At 43.5% G+C, this 22776-nt stretch overlaps 1 protein-coding gene across 5 annotated transcripts in view; it reads left to right on the forward strand.

Annotated features, from left to right (window-relative positions):
* Positions 1 to 22776, forward strand: part of Fam114a2 (family with sequence similarity 114 member A2) — a 37966-nt gene that overhangs the window by 5978 nt on the left and 9212 nt on the right. For 2 of the 5 annotated variants that reach the window (XM_048437748.3, XM_048437746.3), the window contains 10 exons: positions 711 to 907; positions 1282 to 1381; positions 1672 to 1764; positions 3605 to 3693; positions 5652 to 5786; positions 6197 to 6355; positions 7641 to 7764; positions 14318 to 14397; positions 21405 to 21527; positions 22394 to 22533. In XM_048437748.3, the coding sequence (XP_048293705.3) occupies positions 728 to 907; positions 1282 to 1381; positions 1672 to 1764; positions 3605 to 3693; positions 5652 to 5786; positions 6197 to 6355; positions 7641 to 7764; positions 14318 to 14397; positions 21405 to 21527; positions 22394 to 22533 (1223 nt within the window). In that variant the 5' untranslated portion in view covers positions 711 to 727. The remainder of the gene's footprint in view (positions 1 to 710; positions 908 to 1281; positions 1382 to 1671; positions 1765 to 3604; positions 3694 to 5651; positions 5787 to 6196; positions 6356 to 7640; positions 7765 to 14317; positions 14398 to 21404; positions 21528 to 22393; positions 22534 to 22776) is intronic. The other 3 variants (XM_048437745.3, XM_048437749.3, XM_085694970.2) reach the window with 2 other exon arrangements.

Below are 22776 nucleotides of genomic sequence, written 5' to 3' on the forward strand. Positions count from 1 at the left end.
AGTTAAGCAGTTGGCCTGCTGTATCTGGGACTCAGCATTCACAGACTTAACAAAGCCTAAGTGAAAAAAGTTTCATCTGTATTAAACCTATGTGGACTTGTGATTGTTCAGTTTAAAGCCATTTCCGTAAGGCCTGGCAGTAGTGGCTGGTGGCACATGCCTTTAATCCCAGCAGTTGGGAGGCAGAGACAGGTAGGGGGGGTCTCTGTGAGTTTGAGGCCAGTCTGGTCTACAGAGCTAGTTCCAGGACAGCCTCCAAAGCTATAGAGAAACCCTGTCTAGAAAAAGCTAAAAAGAAAAAAAAAGTCATTTACAGAACATCACAGGTGGTGTTAGACATTACAAATGAAGCAGAGGTGGCAAAACTGTGAAGATGAGTCTTGGTTCTGTGCAGATCCTGTCCACTTTATAGAAGGGACATGACCAGATTGTGTTATCTGTAGGCTTCTTGTGCCAATTCCTTACAGATACCAAGGGACTTTGTATCAGCTCTGTATGTGGTAACATTTTGTATAACTAATGTATACATGGATACATGTAAAATTGGAAGGATACTGGTGAATTGTAACAATGTTAGCTTCTGGTAGGGGGAGGTATATAGGATCTCTTCATCTTGTGCTAGTATATGAATCTGAAAGTCTTTAAAATATTAAGCCGATAGTTTATACTAAAGAAGCCGGTATCAATAGATTCTTGTGCTTTTGTTTTAGCAGGTGATGTTCTAGTCATGTCAGATAAGGATGCTACAGAGACCCCAACGGTAACTGAAGCAGGCCCGATCCTTCAAGATGGGAACTGTGAGCCAGCTGAGAAGCCAGAGAATAAATCCCAGCCTGTAGCATCCACTCGGAAAAGACCAGAGCCCATTCTTTCCAGGGACCTTGAGGCTTCTCAGCTTCCTGCCCAGGTGACACAAACTGTAACCCAAATAGCAATCTGTTGAATTAAAAATACAAGGCTTAAAAGGGACATGGTAGTAGTACTAATTTACTGTGGCCCTTCCTTTTTTTTACAGCCATAAAGTAACAGCTTTCTGAGTTCTAGAAATACCTCTGTCAGTAATTGCATTTGTTGCGGGGTATTTATGTGCTGATGGCATTTATCTGTCAATCAGGCAATTTTTACCCAAGTCACGGATTGTCAATCAGGCAGTTTTTACCCAAGTCATGGATTTGCCCGCCTGTGCTTGTCTACTGAGTCGATAGCTTGTCTGTGCTCTTCGGCGTCTCCTCTAATTTTCCTGTTTCCTTTGTCTTGTTTTTTCTCTCACTGAAAAACTAGGAGTCTGTTTCTAAAGATGCACCTCAGACTGGATGGGGTTACTGGGGCAGCTGGGGCAAGTCCCTGCTCTCCTCAGCCTCAGCTACAGTAGCGACAGTAGGTAAGACCGTTGCTCATTTCCTTAGGTTTTGTGTACACTGTGTTCATGCCGTGCTCTGTTAGGAAGCTGAAGTCTAGGGATTAGTTTAAGCCTACACTTTAGTGATGGTAAGTCAGTGGGATTTTTGTCTTTTGGTAAGGAGATAATGACAAGAATACATATATTATTAAAATAATGTGCCTTTGGGACATGATTTTAGAAATACTGCAGGTTTGGGTTTTTATTTGTTTTATGATTCTTCAGTTTCAATAACAACACAGAGCACACAAATGTTAATTCTTTCCCATTAGGACAAGGAATTTCAAATGTCATCGAGAAGGCGGAGACTTCTCTTGGAATTCCTAGCCCCACTGAAATTTCAGCTGAAGCCAAGCAAGCAGCAGGTTAGCACATGTGCTCAGGGATTTGGTGGAAATGGGCATTTCAGTTCATTTTCAACACTAACACTTCATAATAATACCACTTCAGCATTTGACACTCAGGGCGACTCGGGACTGTGAGGAAGAGGGTGGGAATCTTGAGCGCTGGCCGTGTCTCCTGAAACCATTCATATGTCTCTTTACTGCACTTTTGCATGGATGAAGTGATTCAGAGGACTGGTAAACATTTACAGTAAGGCCATGAGCATAGAATGTGAGAAGTGTTCTGTGTTCTGTCTGCTATAATTAAGTTTATCATCAGTAAGAATTAGCTAAGTTTGAGTAAGTTGTGGCAAGACAAAAAAGATTTTAGTGTGTTACCTTTTTTGTTCTCACTTGGATTTTTTTTTTTTAAATGAAGATGAAACCTTATTCTGGTCTGTCTGGATCAAAGGAAAACTCACAGTCACTCAGACCCAAAGGGCACAGTCATTATCTCTATGGATCTAGAGAGTCAGGGGCCAGAACAGAGTTTTAAAACCATGTTTACTTTTTCTGTCTCTTGGGGGCCTTATTGTTTCTCACTGTTGCTTTTCTTTGATTATTTCTATCATTTTCCCTTGAAGCCACCTGACTCTCTTTTCTCCAGCTCCACCTTTATAGAATTCTGGCATACATGACCGCCAGAAACTAGCTGGCACCAGTTATTTCCACTTAGGAATTTCTTGGAGTAAGAATTAGATTAAAATTAGGTCACTTGACTGCATGCAGTTTAATTATGGCCAGAGACAAGCTCATGTTACACAAACATGGCCCCACAGGCTTCTGCCTATGAATGTGAGGCTTTGTTCATTGTGTTTTTGTTTAGTCTGAGTCTGGAGTAGCCTTTACTCGAAGGGTTTGATTCAGGTTCAGCTCTTCTAGGGGCTCAATCCACTTCCCAGGTGCTTAGTCTGCTCGGTAGGTTGCTTGGCTTAGTGTGAACTATGGGATTGTTTAGCTTACTGCTCCAAGGCAGGTTCTTTTTCCAGCCTTGGGGAGTCTCATTGTGCCGATGTACTGAATACTGAGCAGTGCAGTATTCATGGAAAAGCACTCAGACATACGTGTGTAGAAGCTGAGAATTCTGGGATGCCTCCATACTCTCCAGTCTTGCAGATTCTTCTCAACTCTGGCTGTCTCCTGTCTCTCTGTCTTTCCCTCCCTTTTGGTTCTTGGAAAGTTCTCCTGGACAGCAGGCCAATTCAGTCACAGGAGTCACCTTAGTTCTCTATTCTGTTGGTCCAAAATCTTCTTGCCTGACTTTGAAAGTAGTTTCTAATTTCTTATGCAGTTTTATAGCTGCCATGAGAGGAGGGCAAGTCCAACAGCAGTTAATACATTGTAACTGGAAGCAGAAGCCCGCAAATCTTGTGATAGTTCAGTCTGTAAACTGCTTGTTATAGCATGAGGACCTGAGGTCCACCCCCAGAACCCATGTGAAAAAACTCTAATACTGCTAACTGTTGGGAAGCCGCCTGGGGCTTGATGGCCAGCTAGCTTAATCAGTACTCTATTTCCCAGTGCTGAATGGTTTTCCCTTGTCCAGAAGTTTGTGTCTCTGAGATTATCCAGTAGATAGCCTGAATTCATATCAGTCTTTAATTTGTTCAAGACTTGACTTTATTTTTGAAATGAAATAAATGGAAAACAGCTGTCTAATTTACCTTTTATTTTAACATAGGCAGATGTTTTAAAATAAATACAGAAAGACCTGAAGCTTTGTGTGGAGAAACAGAGTCTAATTAAAAAAACAAACAAACACAGATTGGCTATTAAAGCAATTAATGATCCTTTCTTTCATGTTTACAAACATCTATTTCAGGAGAAACAAATGGCAATGAGAATGAAAGCTCACCAGTGCCCGGTCCATTTGGGGTGCTCTCGACCATCTCAACAGCTGTGCAGAGCACGGTGAGTGAAAGTGCACGACCTGCGCTGTGTTGGTGTGATGGGCTGTGTGCCTGTCTCCCTGTCTTGGGATGCGTGTGTACTGTTGCTCCTAAGGGAGTCCAGAGAAGTGCCATGTGAGCTGGTTATTTCAGGACTGACTGGCAAGTTCTGCTTTGGTGTCCTTAGGGAGTGTCTCTGCTTCACAAAGATATATTCTTATGACTTCACCTTTTTTGAAAATTTTTTTTGAACTTTTTTTAAATTGATATTTATTGAGCTCTACATTTTTCTCTGTTCCCCTCCCTGCTTCTCTCCTCCCCCTTCAATCCTCCCCCAAGGTCCCCATGCTCTCAATTTACTCAGGAGAGCTTGTCTTTTTCTACTAACCATGTAGATTAGATCAATGTAAGTCTCTCTTAGTGTCTGCATTGTTGTCTAGGTTCTCTGGGTTTGTGGTTTGTAGGCTGGCTTTCTTTGCTTTATGTTTAAAAACCACTTATGAGTGAGTACATGTGATAATTGTCTTTCTGGGTCTGGGTTACCTCACTCAAAATGTTTTCTAGCTCCATCCATTTTCTTGCAAAATTTAAGCTGTCATTATTTTTTTCTGCTGTGTAGTACTCCATTGTGTAAATATACCACATTTTCCTTATCCATTCTTCAGTCGAGGGACATTTAGCTTGTTTCCAGGTTCTGGCTATGACAAACAAAGCTGCTATGAACATAGTTGAGCACATGTCCTTGTGGTACGATTGAGCGTCCTTTGGATATATACCCAAAAGTGGTATTACTAGGCCTTGAGGAAGGTTGTTTCCTAATTTTCTGAGAAATCACCACACTGATGTCGAAAGGGGTTGTACCAGCTTGCATTCCCACCAGCAATGCAGAAGTCTTATAACTTCACCTTTTAAGCAGAAGGGACATTTGATCTTTTTGATGGACACTTGCTAAACTATAGATGAGAATGTTTAAAAAAGGATAGCATAGGGCTCTTAATGTCTTTCCTATTTTTTTTTAAGAGACAGGGTCTTGTTTTGTAGCCCAGACAGCCTCCAGTATGCAGTTATCCTGCCTCCGTTCCCAAATGTAGGGATTGCAGGCATGCTTTACCATGCTTAACCACATTTTAACTTTGAAATATGGTAGCGCATAGAATGTGACGTCATATGCATTCAGTTTGAATTTTCATAGCATACTACTTTTAACCATAGCAAGAAACCTGTGAGTCCATTGCCTTTCCTTCTTGAGGCTTGTGCTCTTCCCCAGCTCAGATAGCCACTGCCAGGACTTCTACTATCATGAGTTAATTTTGACCTCCTCTTCTGCTTTGTATAAATGGAGCCGTAGATGTGCATCCAGTGACCTTCATACATTGTCTATAATACGTCCATGTTGCGGCTTTACTGTATTCATAGTGTGACTTGGTCACATTTTATTGCTCCTACAGTTGGTAAACACCAAGCCAGGCTTCAGTGTAAGCTGTTACAGAGTGTTGCATTGTACACCCTTATTCCTGTCTTCTAGTACATCTCTGCACACATTTCTCTTGGGTGTGTAGCTATGAGTGGGTTGCGAGGTAATGCAGCTGCAGTACATACTGACCTACAGTTTCCCAAAGTGGTTCTACCTGTGTGCATTTGTGTGAGCTGTGTAGGATTTCTTTAGCTGCTTCTCAGGCTTCCCAGTGCTTAGTAGTTTCTGCTGCTTCTTTTTTTTAATCTCGGTACTGCGATAGAGCCTAGGGCCTCAAACATGACAGACCAATTCTCCACCCTAGCTGCCTTTTACCTTTTATTCTGAGGAGGGTTCTCATCATTTGCCCAGACCGGCCAGAGTTTACTGGTTGTTCCTTTGCTGTACCTGAACATTCTCCTCTGTCAGCATCCTGCTTACTGGCGTCACACTGTTCAGCCCTTACTGAATAGTCAACCTGTAAACACTCTCAGTGTTGTTGTAATGGAGTTTTACTGCTTTCCCAGGGCAAGAGTGTTATCAGTGGGGGTTTGGATGCCTTGGAATTCATTGGGAAGAAGACAATGGATGTCATAGCAGAAGGGGATCCTGGGTTTAAAAGAACCAAGGGCCTGATGAACCGAAATTCTACACTATCACAGGTACTGTTTCCCTTACCTGTGTAATTCCTGTTTGTACTTTGATTTGATTTTAGCCGATGTTAACTTGGGAACCTTGCTGATGTTTTTTCTTTTGATTTCTTTGGGGTTGAGGGTGGACAGTGAGAGTGCAGTTCAGCCCCTGTCAGCAGAGCAGAACCTAAACCCTGTCAGAGCTGTCGATTAATTGTTAAACCACCTGCAGAACAGCACCTGCTGTCTTGGGTGTTACTTAACTGTCTACCATCAGATTCTATGTGATGACTTTCTTTTGGCCATTCCCCAGCTTCTTGGATGTGAACTGCAAAGCCAGGATGAAGGGGCTCCTGAGCAGCTGTGCTCCTTTCTGCTCTGTAACCTCACTCTTGAGCTCTCATTACGTGGTGCATTGCCACGCTTCCTTCTTTTTTTAGGTTTTACGAGAGGTGAAGGACAAAGAAGAGCAGTGGCCCTCCAGTGAGGTAACCATGGAAACAGACAAGAAAACTCATTATGGGCTACTCTTTGATGAGTTTCAAGGCCTTTCACATCTAGAAGCTCTGGAGATGCTTTCGCGAGAAAGTGAAATAAAGGTAATTCCCAGCCTCACACCCCTCCTGAGAAAGTCTTCACACAAGGAATGCTGCAGATGTTTCTCTGTTGTGCATTTGGAAGGCATGATGTTTTGGTGGTGGCTTGAGACTTTGGAAGTGCCCTACATATAGCAAGCAGAAACTGTGCATGAACTAAGTGCTGGGAAGAGTCAAGGGTGATTGTCCTTATGACGCAGAAAGGACAGGAATAAAAAAGAGCTCTTAACACATTTGTCATATCCATCTGTTTGTATTTATCTATTTTCTGCAGTCTCCTTGGCTTTAGCTGCCAAAACCTTACTGACTAAAGCAACCAGTTTGCATGCAGTTAACTATTGGCTTCCAGTTGGTTAAAGTTTGTGTGTGTGTGTGTGTAAACAAGACATCATTGTATAGCCCCAACTGGCCTGAATTTGCTGTAGACTGGGCTGGCCTCAAACTCATTGAGATCTGATTGTGCTTCCTGAGTGTCGGGATTTAAGGTGGACATCATCATACCTGGATCAATATTTCCTTTTTTTAATTTGTGTATGTGTATGCCATGTGCAGCAGGTTCCCATGGATGCCAGAAGGGGATACCAGATCCCCGGAGCAGGGATTGTTGGTGATAGTGAGCAGCATGCTTGGGATCTAAACTCAGGTCCCGTGGAAGAGAAGCAAGGACTCTTAGCTGCCGAGCCATCTCAGCCCAACTGAAGACCCTTTCATTCCCCTTTGTTTCTAAGCTGCGGTTAAGCACTGATAGTTTTCAGACATCCCTAGTCTATGTGACTTTGGAAAGCACAGATTTTCCCAACTTTCCTTTCTGTAGCAATTAGCTTTTGAATTAAAATTCTTTTTTTTTCTTTTTAATGATTTGTTTATTCTTATTTTATGTGCTTTGGTGTTTCGCCTGCATGTGTGTCTGTGTGGAGGTGTCAGATTCCTTCAGACCAGAGTTACAGAAAATTGTGAGCTGCCGTGTGGGTGCTGGGAATTGAATCTGAGTCCTCTGGAAGAGCAGCTGGTGTGCTTAACTACTTAACCGTCTCTCCAGCTCCAAGTTAAAGTTTTAAGGACTAGGAGTTGGCTATGATGATACAAGTCTATAGTCCTCATTCTCAGGAGGCTGAGGCAGGAGACTTGAGAGTTCAGGACTAGCCTGGGCCACATAGTGAGATGGTGCTCCCCCTCCCTCTCCAGAACAGCTGTGCTAATTGGTTAGTTTATCTTTCAGATTTCATTTGACCCGTGGACTCATCTCTATTTGAGATTCTTTTAATTTTCATTGTCTCATATCCATTAGGTGAAGTCTATCCTTAGTTCTCTGAGTGGAGAAGAATTGCAGACCACAAGGCTTGAGCTCGAGCAGCTCAAAGAAGCGTTCTCCCTAGCAGATTTCTGTGAGGAAGAGGAGGAGGAGAGACAAGGTAATTAGGCTTCTGCACCCAAGTGGTGGCTTCCTTGTTGGCTGCAGCGATACCCTGAAGTCAGTTACTGGCCCGACTGTACTTTTCTTACAGAATCTCCATGCTTTCCCCTCACCAGGACTTGCCCACCCTCTGCTGCAGGGCCCTGGCACTTCCCTAAGTCTCATCTGCTGCACAGGTCTGCCTGTTGCTCCTTTTGGAGAGCTGTACCTGTCAGATCTTCTCCTGTTTGACTGGTCGCCACTGTGAGCCTTCGTGTCTATTTAGACACTTCAGCCGTGCCTTTCCCATGTCTGTAACCCCTGGCCCTTTCCTGAAGCATGCAAGGCAGTTGTTTCTCAGACTGCGGGTGGTGCTTTGTCTTTGTCATGCTTACAATTTAATATCTCTGTGTGTTAGGAAATGTAAATGTTGAAATGACTCAGTTTTGAAAAATTATCAGGAAATATGGTTTATATAGTTCCTGGGAAATGCATCTTAAACTCTGATCAGGACAGTTTTATTTGGATATTTTAGTTGAAAATATTTCCAAAATCAAGAAGGTAGAGTTTAATGATGATTTTTGCCCTTTTTTGATGAAGCAAACAGTTAGAAACATTGAAATTGAGCAGGGCGATGATGGCAGATACTTTAATCCCAGCACTTGGAAGGCAGAGGCAGGTGGCTCTCTGTGAGTTCGAGGCCAGCCTGGTCTACAAGAGCTAGTTCCAGGACAGGCTCCAAAGCTACAGAGGAACCCTGTCTTGAAAAAACAAAATAACAAAACAAAAAGCCCACAAAAAACCTTGAAGTTTAATATAAAGATTCCTTCAGAGATCATCGTGGCATGTGGAGCCTGCCGCCTGTGCAGCAGGTTAAGCTGGTGGTTTGTGAGGTGTGGTGTGGTGATCCTATGTGCCTGTCACCCTTCAGGGAGTCAGACCTGCATAGCACTGTCAGATGGAACAGAACTTCCTCTAAAGAGTTTTAGTTTAGCTTTTACTGTTTTAACACCCAGTTGGTGAATATCAGCAGGTGAAACTGGTGCTGCCAGTGTGTCTCTGTCAAAGTGGTAGCACTTGCCCTGCGGTGTTGAGTCTTTATTGCCATCCACTCAGAGTTACAAGGAAAGGGCCCGTTTCATTGACCCTTGAATTGGAGGAAATGGTATAAATTATTAGTGTTATCAGATCTCGACTCTAAAGTGCACTCCCATATTCTGTGCAGCGGACACTGAAGGATGATCATTGTCTCAGGAAGAACATGTGGTGTTGGGTTTGAGCTGAACCCTCTTCTGACATAGAAGATTGTTTTCACAGAAGTATAAATAGCGCATAGGCCATTCAGAAGGGAATAGCTGGTGGAGCATGCAAGGCAAGAGGAATGCAGTGAGTTCCAGGCCAGTGGGCAACATAGTGAGACTGTCTCAAAAAACCAAAACCAACCAACCAAACAAAAAACAAAAAGAATAGTAACAGGGATGAAGAGATGGCTCAGTAGTTAAGAGCTGCTCTTGCCGAAGACTCAGGCTTGATTCTTAGCATCCAGACCAGGTGACCTACAGCTGCCTGTGACTCCATCTCTCTGTGACTAAAGGGTATCCAATTAGTCAGGGTTCTATTGCTGTGAAGAGACATCATAACCACAGCAGCTCTTATAAGAGAAAGCATTTAATTGGGGCTTGCTTACAGTTTCAGAGGTTTAGTCCATTTCACCATGGCAGGGAGTATGACAACACACAGGCAGACGTGGTGCTGGAGAGTTCTACATCCAGATCTTCGGGCAGCGGGAAGAAAGCAAGCCACTGGACCTGGCGTGGGCTTTTGAAACCTCAAAGCTCACCTGCAGTGACACACTTCCTCTAAAAAGGCCACATCTACCCAACAAGGCCATACCCATCCAACAAGGCCATACCCCTAATCTTTTCAAATAGTGATACTCCTTAATCTAATAATTCAAATATATGAGCCTCTGGGGGCCATTCTTATTCAAACCATCACACACACCCCTCCCAACACAAATGCAATTAAAATAAAATTAATCTTTAAAAAGCAACAGCAAGTTGAATGAAATGACCCTTGACTTGTTTAAGTCACTGATGAAGAAAATTCAGAATATGTGAAAGTTAGAATTTTGTGAAACAAGGGCTGGAGAGATGGCTCAGTGGTTAAGAGCATTGTCTGCTCTTCCAAAGGTCCAGAGTTCAATTCCCGGCAACCACATGGTGGCTCACAACCATCTGTAATGAGGTCTGGTGCCCTTTTCTGATCTGCAGACAGAATATTGTATACATAATAAGTAAATAAATAAATATTAAAAAAAGGAATTTTGTGAAACATATTTATTGTTTTGATGAACTTGGCAGTTTCCAGGGCTGTTTGTGCACTCTTCTGAGGAGCCCTGTGGTGCTAGTACAGTAGCATTCACGTTTGTATGTTTTACAGTGAAATGGGTCAGCATTTTGGATATCTTCCCAACAGAAATGAATGTTTTTCACTGACTGATATGTGATGTATAAAATTGCACCTGAGCAAGATATAGTCTAGTGGGTTTTCATTTAAGACAACCATGTACAAGACTGGGCAGTGTGTCTTTAGGTTCATTGTAATATAGGTCATTGCTGCTAACCTTTAAGAAATAACCACTTCCTGAATTTCCTGTAGTGTTAAAGAGTATTCAGTCGGGGCTGGAGAGATGGCTCGATGGGTAAAATGCAAGTGTAAGAACTGAGTTTGAGTCTGCAGAACTCATGTGACAGCTGGGCGTGGTAGAGGGCCTCTGTGATCTTAGCATCCTTACAGGCAGGTAGGAAGTGGAGACTCCAGAATCCTGGGAGCTTGCAGGCCAGTTAGCCTGAAGGACACTCCAGTGAACATCAAAGAGACCCTGTCTTAAGCAAAGAGAAAGGCAAGGACTCACACCCAAGGGTGTTCCTCTGCCCTTCTCCCTCTTTCTTTCTCTCTCCTCCTCCTCTTCTCTTTCTCCCCTCCTCCCTCTCCGTCATATACACTCACAAGATTATTTAAGGGTAATTATTACTGTTACCTGGAAAGTCATTAAAATGAATCTTCCATTGATGCAGTGCATCTCTGTAGGGTTGGTATTTTTCACATACTTAAAACATCCTGTCTCAGCAGTCTGCGTGGGAAACTGCTCAGGAGAGTCTAGCTCTCTTCATTAAGCTGGCTGTCAGACATGTAGCAAAGATAGAAAGCAATGATACTGTTTTCATTAAGTTTTCCTTTTTTGGAAGTATGTTTTATTGTGGCTGGCAACATAGCTCAGTGGGTAGAATGTTTATCTGCATACATGAAGCTCTGGGTTCAGTCCCACAACCACATAAAATGGGCCATGGTGACCCATGTCTGTAATCTCTGTACTTGGGAGGTGGAGGCAAGAACTTCCGTTCAAGTTCCTCTTCCACTGTGTAGACCCTGTTTCCAAAAGTTTATTAACAAGTAGCGGGGCTAGTACCATTTGTGTGTGTGTGTGTGTGTGTGTGTGTGTGTGTGTGTGTGTCGGGGGGTGGTTCATGCCCATATGTGCATATTCTTATTGAGGCCAGTTATGATGTTGGGTGCCTTCCTCTATTGCTTTTCATCTTATGTTTTTTGTTTTGTTTTGTTTTTGTTTTTTTGACAAGATCTCTCAGTGAGGCTGGAGCTCTAGCTTCTGCTAGACTGGCTGACCAGTGAGCTCCCAGTGTCCTCTGCTCTGCATTCCAGCATTGATATTACAGACATGAGCTGTCATGCCTGGCTTTTCATGTGCGTGCTGCGGATCATCCTTGCACAGTGGGGACTCTTCTCATGGAGCCGTCTGCCCAGCCTGGCTTTATTTTATTCTTAATAGTTTGCATTTTTTCTTTTATTGAAAATAGATTTTTCCTCATACAATATATCCTGATTATAGTGTGTATTATTTTTAATGAATAAATGCATTAGTTTTAATTTTAAATGTATATACTTTGCATTTAAAATAATAGTTCATGGGAGGCCACAGGGTTATAATGTTTGAGGATTTCTTGTCTAACTATGCCAAACTGCAGCCCTATAAAAAACTCTCTGTGATCGTGATTGCCTTAGAGCTGTGTGTCCCTGGTGTGTTCATCTTTTACTTCTGTTGCGTATGGGAAGCTTGTCTTAGATGGCTCTCAGTCTCACTTAATTTTTTCCTTTCTAATCTACTGTGAGTGGGAAATCAAATAATTTAGTGTACTGAAAGCAAAGCAAAGATCCTCTGGGACACTTGTTGGGCCTTTCTGTGTGAGAAGAACAGAGACTGGGTGTGACTTTACCTAAGTAAGACAGGGATGTTTTCTGTTCTCTTTGTGTACTGAGAACTCAAGCTGGCTGTGTATGTAACATCTCATTAAGTGACAGTTTACGTAAAGTTCAGCTCTTGATTGGAAATGGTATTTGAATGTGTGTCTTAGAAATTGTCTGGAGAGCTCGAGATGCCAGTTTAGTACCCTAGATGATACAGTGAAGTTAGACTTGGGTTCCAAGTGAAGACCTACTTCTCACAAAGCCATGTGACCTCTGTAAGTGTCTCAGCATGGAGCCTTTGTTTCATCTTGGTTAGAAGATGATCTAATTCCTCTCATGGTGTCATGAGGAAAAATTAAATATATTTGTAGCCAGGCACATAATAGGTACCAAACAAATGTTTGCTAGTATTTTCATTATTTAGAAAACGTAAGTAAATAGGGGGAAAAAATCTGCATTATATAAAACTCAACAGGAAACCAATAAAACAGTTTTGGTTTAAGTTGTTCCATTGTTCCTAACCAGACAGTTCACATTTATTTGTCAACCTAATTTAGGTTATTTGTACATGGAAAAATTAACAGTACTTGTTCAATTTAGTCAACATCTGAGCTTTGTATGATAATTAGAAATCTTCATTTTTCTTTACTGTTCAGAGGACTCCAAATTTTCTGAACAGATGGAATTGTCTGTGACATTTCTTCTTACCTTTGCTAGGAGTGAAGACTTTGAAAACACAGTAGTGACTTCCAGCACAGTCCTCCTGCCTGCCCTGCCTCAACTCTCCTATGTGGTTCTTCTGCCTGCCGGTCCCAGTTCTCTGATTTTGGTGGAAAATGCTCAGTGACTTGATAGTTAATTGTATGTCACTGTTGCCGTTAAGACAGAAATTTGGGAATGACAGGAGCAGACGGTGCAGAGCCCATGAGCTCCCATGTTTTCTAGACCTCATTTCAGAGTCTTTCTGTATGTGACAGCTCCAGCCTCTCTACTCACAGCCCTCTTAAGCAGAAATATCTGCTTTCTTTCCATCCATGCTCTAAACAGACACTTGGCCATTGAGCCCCACGCCCAGCCCAGCCCAGCCCAGCCACTACTTCTGTTCTAATGCAGCAGCTGTTTGTGTCCTCAGTTTTATGTAGCAGGACTTGACAGCAATTACCACACTTTTTCACCACTGCTTTTAATAGTAACAGCTTTTTGATCACTCAGATAATATGGTTGAATGCTTATAAATTTAATATATGCGCTGTTGTAATGTTCGGTTATGAACAACCTAAAATATACCACAGGATGGTATTGTTATGTGGGGTAAATATAGATTTATAATTGGTTATTTTGTGAGCTCCTTGGACCATTCCAGGTGGTTTCAGAGTCCTCCCTACACCCAGTCACATTTAGAGCTTAGTTGGGAAAACCAAATGACTATGGAAGCCAGGTGTTGTTTCCTTTCATGGTAGGTTGTGACTAGGAGTTGTTTACATGAGTTATGTGAGCAAGGCTGTATCAGTGAATAGCTTTTCCCAAAGCCTGTCATACTGGGATCAGTAAATCGTTTTTATTCCCTGCCTTAGTTGTCAAGAGAGAGGACAAAAGTACAGGTGGAAGAAAAGAACCAAGATGCGCCCCCCTGGAATTTTTCTGGGAATGTTTTTGGGGAAATATTAGGTATAAAGGAGAACTAATTTGGTCTTATACACCATGGACTTATGATTAAGAAATACTCTTGTTCGTGCTCAAAGATTTCTGTGTTTTAAGAGTTCTATTCTGCACTGCATGGACTGGGCCTCAGCAGGGGCCAATGGGCAGGGTTAAGATAAGAGAGAGAGGAGGGCGTTATTGTTTGTGTAGGTGTCTCTTGTGTGCTTCTTATCCTAGTGAGGGCCTTTAATACTGGGATTACACCATGACCAGAGCAGCTTAGGAAGGAAAGGGTTTATTTTGCTTATACTTTTAGGCAACTCAGACAGAGAAGAAACCTGGAGGCAGGAGCTGATGCAGAGGCCGTGGAGGAGTGTTGCTTCTTACTGGCTTGCTCTTCATGGCTTTCTCAGCCTGTTCTCTTGTAGAACCCAGGATCACCAGCCCAGGTGTGACTGGCCACAGTCAGCTGGGTCCTCCTGACCAATTACGGATGAAGACAATGCTCTATAGGCTTGCCTACAGCCCCATCTTAGAGGGACATTTTCTCAATTGAGGTTCACTCTTCTCAGATGACTCAGCTTATATCAAGTTGACTTAAATCTAGAGAGCAGAACACCCTTGGTGATCTTTCTCAGATGTTTTATGTGGGCCTTGTTTTTTAGGTGATGAAGATTTTACCAAGGAGATAACAGAGCTGTTTGCTCAGCTTCATGTTTCTTCTAGACCGGAGAAACTCACCAGGGTAAGTTACTCCATTTTGGAGATCTTCGTTATTTTGTTTCTAAGTTTTTCATGGGTAGTATGGTATGGTGGCACATGCCTAAGATTCTACCACTTGGGAGGCTGATACAGGGGGATTGCATGTTCAAAGCCAAGCCAACTTAGGCTACTTAGCAAGACCTTGTCTCATATCCACCCCACCCCCGCCACCAATACATGGACGTCAGATTGTAATTTTCTGGCCAATTAGATTGCCAGCATGGAGGGTTTATTCTTGTTAGTTCTAGAAAAGGAACATATTTTCCCTGCCCCCTGCTCTCCAGGTTAGCATGTGAAGCCCATATCCACCTCTTCATCACATGGCCCTTTCTGACCTGTTTATATGGAGTGCTTCATTTGCTTGACTGCTTAATCAAGCCTGTAGAGTTGGTCATTTAAAGTTGACAGTGCTGGGCTGGGCAGTGGTGGCGCATGCCTTTAATCCCAGCACTTGGGAGGCAGGCGGATCTCTGAGTTCGAGGCCAGCTTGGTCTCCAAGAGCTAGTTTCAGGACAGGCTCCAAAGCTACAGAGAAACCCTGTCTCGAAAAACCAAAAAAAAAAAAAATAGTTGACAGTGCTGACCAAACTTCATGTAATCAAAGGTCAAGTGTCTATTGAGTGAAATCACTGATCAGAGATGATGAGCTGTGGCCCCTTCCTGTTTGGACCTGGACCTGGACATTGCTGTGGCCACACAATGACTGACAGTGATTCTGCTAGTGACCATTTAGAATGTGGGATGAGGAAGTACCATGACTGAGCCTGGTCTTTGGTGGAGACTCTGCACTGTCATGTGTCTTAAGAGTCTTGTCCGAGCTCAGAGAAGGGCACTCCCATGCATTCCACTGTCTGCTTAGGAGATACTGTTTGTTTTCATGCATTGCTTCCAGCCTCTGCATCCACCTCTCCCAACTCTGAACAGCTGCAGCAGGCATGCACATTGCTTGGCCACAGAGCTTCTGGCTGTGTGGAGTCGGCACAGCCATCCTTTCTCCCCTCTCAGCAGATGAGAAGTGAGAGGCTTTGTGTTGTGTCCCGGTGTGCTGGCCTGGGGAAGATGGTGCATTCCCCAGTGTATGCTCAGCAGCCGCTTAGCACTCGATCTCCTGGCAACTGTTTTATCACTGGGACTGACATTTCTGATGTCAGCTGCTCAAGGGAGGAAAGACTTAGTTAGCTCATGTTTTCAGAGGATCTTAGTCTGCCGTAGTGGGGAAGGCATGGCCATTTAGCCCTGACCCCATGGTGCCAGGAGTGCGAGGTGGTGGCTGTTCCTATGGCAGCAGAGAGGTATGGACCATACCTTTCAGAGTCCTGCCCCTAGGGACCTTCTCATCCCCATCTCTGAAAGACTTCACAGCCCTCCAGCAGAGTTCCACCAGCTGGGAACTGTGTTCCAAATGTGAGCCCTAAGGGGCCATTTCAGAGTCAAAGTATGACATTGCTTATAGTCTATTGGAAGCAACATCAAAAAGAAAAAAAAAATTGAAAAAAACCAGTACAAAAACATTCACTAGTGTTGACATGCTACTTTTATTGCTAACCGCATGTGCTTGCACATGTACTTTCTCTGTCTTCACATGCATCTTATTGTTCTTGTAGCTGTTTGAGAATAAGTGGGATGATGTGCCTGTCCCTTTGCATAACCGCAGCACCGTTGTCACTTCTGCATATTTAACATGACTAAAAGACTTGGATTTCATCTGTTCTCCATGCTTGTCAGCTGACTGTCCTAGTCACGGTCCTGTTGCTGTGAAGAGACAACGTAACATGGCAGAACTTATAAAAGAAACCATTTAACTGGGGGCTTGCTTACATTTCAGAGGCCATTGTCATCATGGCAGGAGCATGGCACACATGGTGCTGGAGCAGTAGCTGAGAGCTACATCCTGATTCAAAGACAACAGGCGGAGAAACTGGGCCTAACATGGATTTTAGAATCATCAGAGCCTACCCCAGTGACACACTTTCTCCAACAAGGCCACACCTTCTCTCCTTCTTCTTCTTTTCAAATAGTGCCTCCCCAGTGACTAAACATTTAAATATATGAGCCTATGGGAGGCATTCTTTGTTTGTTTGTTTGTTTTGTCCAGACAGGATTTCTCTGTGTAGCGTGTAGCCTTGACTGTCCTGGAACTCTCTCTGAAGACCAGGCTGCCTTCCAACTTACAGAGATTTACCTGCCTCTGCCTCCCAAGTGCTGGGATTAAAGGTGTGTGCCACTATTGCCATCAAAGAATCCCATAATCTGGGATATAAGGCTTGCTTCACCATCACCACCTAGACTTTAGGGGGTCATTTGGATTCAAACCACGACACTGACTTAATGGTGTTAGCAGGTGTTTTCTTCTCACGTCCAGCCAACCTGAGACTGAACTGGTTTAGTTGTCCTTGTGTTTAGACTCCTTTAATATGTAGTAGTTCCTCAGCCCTTATCTTTCATGATGTATATCTTTTTGAAAAACACAACTTTCCCCATTCTAAAAGTAGAACATTCCCGTTTGTTACCTGCCTTGAACGTTTGTCTGCTGTTTTCTCTCTTTTGTTAGTCTGTACATTCCTAGGCCAGAATCTTGTGTGACGATTTGTCACATCTGCAGGTGTGGGATGTTTATCTGTTCCTTATTGGTGATGTGTTGTGCGAGTCTCTGTAGTTATGATTTACTTCCCTTTGCTGTGGGTAAGCTACTGTGAAGAGACAGATAAACACCCTACCACCGCCCTCTCATTACTGCTCCTCATATTTTCTTCATTTATATATATATATATATATGTATGTATGTCTGGTGCCAGGGATTTTTCCTGAATTTAGCTTCTGTTAGGATTCTTTTGAGACGGGTAGCTCAGGCTGACCTTGAACTCACCCTGTAGCTGAGGAAGACCTTGAACTCCTGCCTCCACCTCCCCAGTGCTAGGATTAGGGGCATATGTTACTATCCCTGGTTTATGCAGTGCAAGGGATTGAACCTAGGACCTCTGCATGCTAGCTACTCCTACCAACTGAGCCCTATTCCCAACTGCTACGTTCTTGATTCCTGTACACTGGTTCTTACTGTGAAAATGATGAAACAGTTCTTTTCTAGCTTGTCTGTATTCCTCTATTTTTATTTTTATTTTATTGGTCTTTTGCTTATATGTATGTCTGTGTGAGGGTGTTGGATCTTGGAGTTACAGACAGTTGTGAGCTGCTGTGTGGGTGCTGGGAATTGAACCTGGGTCCCCTGGAAGAGCAAATAGTGTTCTTAACCACTGATCCATCTCCAATCCCAACTTGTCTGTATTCTATACTCTGGTCTTGATATATATCTGTTTGCCTAACACACTGACTATTCCTGCTTCTGTGCTTTGATATAATTCTTTTGTTTTTTTTTTAAATGTGTGTGCATACCCTTGTGGTCATGTGTTTGTGCATATGGAGGTTAGAGGTCGCCGTCAGATGTCTTCCTCAGTCATTTCTCCATTTTTCTTTTTGAGATAAGGTCTTTCACTGAGGCTTACTGATTTTCCTAGCCTAGTTGGATAGAAGGCACCAGTGATACTCTGGTCTCTGGCCCTTTAATGCTGGGATTACAGGCATGGATCACTGTGCCTGGCTTTTGCCAACTTAATCATCTCCCTAGTGTGTGCCCCCTCCCAATTTTTTCCCCAAAAATAGAGAAGTTAATATTTAAGCAATGGGAAGGGAGGGTTTATTTAGAAGTAGATTGGATTGTTCCGGCAGGTTCTTTGGGAGTAGTCCTCTATGAAGAGGAAGGAAAGGACCCTGAAACAAATGGATACCAGGTTCTCTTCAGCTCGTTCATGTAGCCTTGGTTGCAGCACTACCCAGGGCCCTTAAAGGCTTATGTGCAGTGGCACATCTGTGATTTAATTGGAATGACCAAGGTCATTTGTAGTCTTTCTTGCCTGGCTCAGCTTTCAGTGCATTCTTACGTCTGTATAAAATTAATTAAGTGGATGCCTTCACTCAAGGGCAGTTGCCTTTCTGTCGCTGCGATAAACACCATGACCGAAAGCAACTTAGGAAAGAAAGGGCTTGTTTCTTCTTATAACTCTTCTGTTACAATCCATTACTGCGGGACGTCATGGCAGAAACCTGGAGGTAGGAACTGACTTCGGACTCCATGGAGGAATGTTGTTTACCAGCTTATTCCCCCTAGCCTGCTCAGCCTGCTTTATTATACAGCCTGGGACCACTGGCCCAAGGAGTGGCACCACCCACAATGAGCTGGGCTCTCCCACATCAGTCATTAATCAAGACAATACCTCAGAGTGCCCACAGGTCAGTCTTATGGAGGCAGTGTCTCAGTTAAGATTCCCTCTTCCCAGATATGTCTAGTTTTGTGTCAAGTTGACAAAGCCTAACCAGCACAGGCATCACAATGCTTCCTCTGTAGATGATAAAAACCCAAGTGGAGTGCTATAAAGAGAGGACACAGTGGCCAAAGAAGCTAGAACATTGAGGAGCAGTATTGCTTCAGGTATGGCTCTGTGAGGAGCCTGTCCCGCTGTTCTCTGCTCTGTTTTTCCTTGGCTTTGTTCTTAGGACACTTTGTACATAGTGTTAAGGGACCACTTGCAGCTTTGGGCTAGTGGCTTTGCTTTCTGAGTAATTTTACTGATACTATGTGAGTCCATTGACTCCATTGGATCACTTTCTTGTCCACAAGCCAATCACTGAGGGGACAGAGGGATTAACGTTTCTTGTAGCTAATTGGGATCATTTGTTAACTGTTGGTGCTTGAGGATATAGGTAAGACTCATCCAGAATACATAACTGAGAAGAATCTAGAACCTAAACCAGTATGCTGCAAAAAGAAAGGAGATACAGTGGTTCAGAAATACACATGTCTGGGACTAGATATGCAAACCAAATAGATATTCTACCACTGTTCTTTAGTATGCATTCTAGTTAGGAGACTAATATAGTTGACTTCTGTTGGAGGGAGGTTGCTTGTTGGTTCCTGGCCACTTAGACCCGAAATAATCACATAGGAACTATTAATTAAATCACTGCTTGGCCCATTAGTTCTAGCTTCTTATTGACTAACTCTTATATTAATTTAATCCATTTCTATTAATCTGTATATCACCACACAGCCGTGACTTACCAGGTAAAGTTCCCAGCATCTGTCTCTGGTGGCTCCATGGCTTCTCTCTGACTCTGCCCTCTTTCTCCCAGCACACAACCTAGCTTTCCCTGTTCTGTTTTACCCTTGCCATAGGCTCAAAGCAGTTCTTTATTTATTAACCAATAAAAGCAACATATAGACAGAAGAACCTCCCACACCAGATTTCAGTGTCAGAAGACCAGAAGATAAACACTGAATTTAAGTGGTATTCTGGGAGTGTGGAAATTCAGAGAAAGGTTGTCTCCTGGAGGGTCCTTGAAAATTATGTGGAGGAGGTGGTGTTTGGGCAAACGACTGGGAAAAAAACAGGTGTAGTCACAGTTCATCTTACTGGACCACACAGTGAGAAATGAGATTGAAAGTAGTTAGATCATGCGAGGGAATATGATCTAGTTATAGGGACCACTGACCAAAAAGGTGTGTTAGTTATGTCCTAGTGCTGTGACCAAACACCACGATCAAGGCAACTGTTAAAAGACAGCATTTAATTAGGGGCTTGCTTACTCAGTTTCAGAGGGTTAGTCCATGACCGTCATGACAGAGAGCATGGTGGCAGGCAGGCAGGCAGATGTGGCACCACACACACACACACACACACACACACACACACACACACACCATGAGCCTGGTGTGGATTTTTAAAGCCCATCCTCAATGACACACCTCCTCCAATAAGGCCATATCTCCTAATCCTTCCCAAACAGTTTTACTAACTGCTGACTAAGCATTCAAACATATCCTCTTTTGGGGTCTATTCTCATTCAAGCCACCACAGAGGAAACGGACAGCTCTCTATGGTAGGCAGATCACTGACAGCATCACAGCAGTGAAAATAAATTTAAGATGAGCTGTATCAGAAGCAGACTAGTCATGATGTGGCTCTGAGTGCAAATGATGGCAATAGAGGAGGAAGGAGGGAGCAGATTGGAGAAAAATCCTAGTTGGCTCTCATACTTAGTCATTCAGTATAGAACAGCACCTCTAAAGTTTGGCCAATGAAAGGATGGGTTAGGGATAAGAAGAGAATACTCCATTTCCTTCACATGCTGTATGGGGAGTAGTTGCAGAACATCAGCAAGTGTCTAGCAGGCTTTAATTTTCCAGAGAAAGAAGTTAAGATTGGAAGTAATGATCTAGGCAGAAGCAGTAGTAGGTTGAGCGGGGTGAGTGTAGAGTGTAGGCAGGCCAGCAAGGTCAGCATTACAACGGAGAAACAGTGACTGTGAGGTGGGTAAAGAACCAGAAGACCATGTTAAAACCAACCACCACCACCACCACCACCACCACCAAAAATAAACAAACAAACAAACCAGGGAAACTTGAGAAAGGTTCATTGCCAGGAGAAAGGAGAATTGTGGAGTTTGTGTGGAGTGGCAGTCTTCACACGGTAAGTCAGTGGATCAGTACATGTGACTGTGGGCGTGTATGTTGTTGGCTGTGCTTTAAACATGCAGGTACAAATGAGAGTGAATGTAGGGCCCATTTTTATAAATTTTAAGGATGGTTCAGGTTGTGGATGGTGAGTAGAAGTCTTTGGTGTGGGCAGGATTGAGTGAGGGATGTGGAGGACTCTGGGCTGGCGAGTGCTCTGCAGCTTGACCTGGCTTGGTTTCAGAAGCACATGTACGCGTCTCCTCTGTGCTCCAGATGCCTGCATTCTACCTAACATAAGGTACAGAGCCAGCAGGGTTCACAAAGAGCCGCTGGACTAGGTTCAGTGTACGAGTTTGTATCTAGTAAGACAAGGACTTAAAAGTCACATGGTCTTTTCTGATGAGAAGAGCTTATCCTTCAGAGTGCTGATGTATTCCTGGTAAGAACTACATTGAATTGTTGGATTATCTTCCTTTATTTAGGCAAGAAATACAGCCTACGAATGGATTAGAACATCTCTGGCTAAACCAGCAGCAGAGAAAGAAGGAGGAGAAAAACAGCTGGAGACAGAAAATGTTGAAGAAGCCAAAAAGAATTCAGTAGAGGTAACCAAAGCAACTAAGCTCTTTAAAAAAAAGACAAAATTGAGGGGGTGGGCAGATGGCTTAGTGGTAAAGTGCTTGCTGCCCATTCATTAGGACCTAAACTTGGGTTCCCAGCATCCACATAAAAGGCTGGGTGTAGTATTACACAATTATAACCCCAGCACAGGAGGGGGTGTGGGAGTGTGAAGGCAGGAGGATTCTCCCAGGTCTCCATAAACTCCAAGTACAGTGACAGGCCCTGTCACAAAAAATAAAGTGAAGCCAGACAATGTTCTACAGAGCTAGTTCCAGGGCAGCTAGGGCTGTAACACAGAGAAGCCCTGTCTCGAAAAAGCAAAAGCAAAAAATGGATAGTGATATAGGGAAGCATTGTACATGGGCCTCTGGATTCCACATACACACACACAGGTGAATAACCGCCCCCCCCCCCACTAAAATAGAGGTTGCAGTTCAGATGAGGGTCCTTTTATTTTGTTAGGCTTGTATCAGTAATTTCAATGTTATGATTCAGGATGGCATCATTTTAGTTTCAGACTGTAGGTGAGGAATGAAGAAAAATAGTGAAGGGTGGAAGGAAGGAGGGAAGTTGGATGTAACTCAGAGCAAGTTGCCAGACACTTACCTCAGTCCTTTGGCCAGAGTTAATTACATGGTCACAGCCAGCTGTGTGTCTTCTGTAGTTGTGAGCCGCACTGTGGAAGGTGCCACACTGTGGAGGAAGAGCAGGTCTAGTAAACAGTGGCCTTCGTCTTTCCTGCATGGGAAGCACTGCATTCTTAGTGTGGGAAGCAAGGGACCGTCATTTCCATTTGCAGCAATAAACACCAACAATAATATTCTGTTTCTTTGTTTGCTTTGATTTTTAGGATATCCATGCATTTGCAATCCGGAGCTTAGCAGAATTGACTGCCTTCTCAATTGAACTGTTCCACAAAACAGCGGCATTGATCCTACATGGCCAGAAGCAGGAGGTGACAGCCTTAGAGAGGAGCCAGACACTCTCTCAGTAAGTATGATGCAGCCTGCATTTCTCAGAGGGTTTTCTTGCTCCTTCCAGACCTGCTTGCTTGCTTGCTTTATGTATGTATGTATGTATTTTTGGTTTTTTGAGACAGGGTTTCCCTGTAGCTTTGGAGCCTGTCCTGGAACTAGCTCTGTGACCAGGCTGGCTTTGAACTCACAGAGATCCGCCCACCTCTGCCTCCTGAGTGCTGGGATTAAAGTCGTGTGCCACCACCGCCTGGCTTCT

Source organism: Myodes glareolus, chromosome 9 (assembly GCF_982192425.1).
Source record: "Myodes glareolus chromosome 9, mMyoGla1.1, whole genome shotgun sequence".
Taxonomy (NCBI): domain Eukaryota; kingdom Metazoa; phylum Chordata; class Mammalia; order Rodentia; family Cricetidae; genus Myodes; species Myodes glareolus.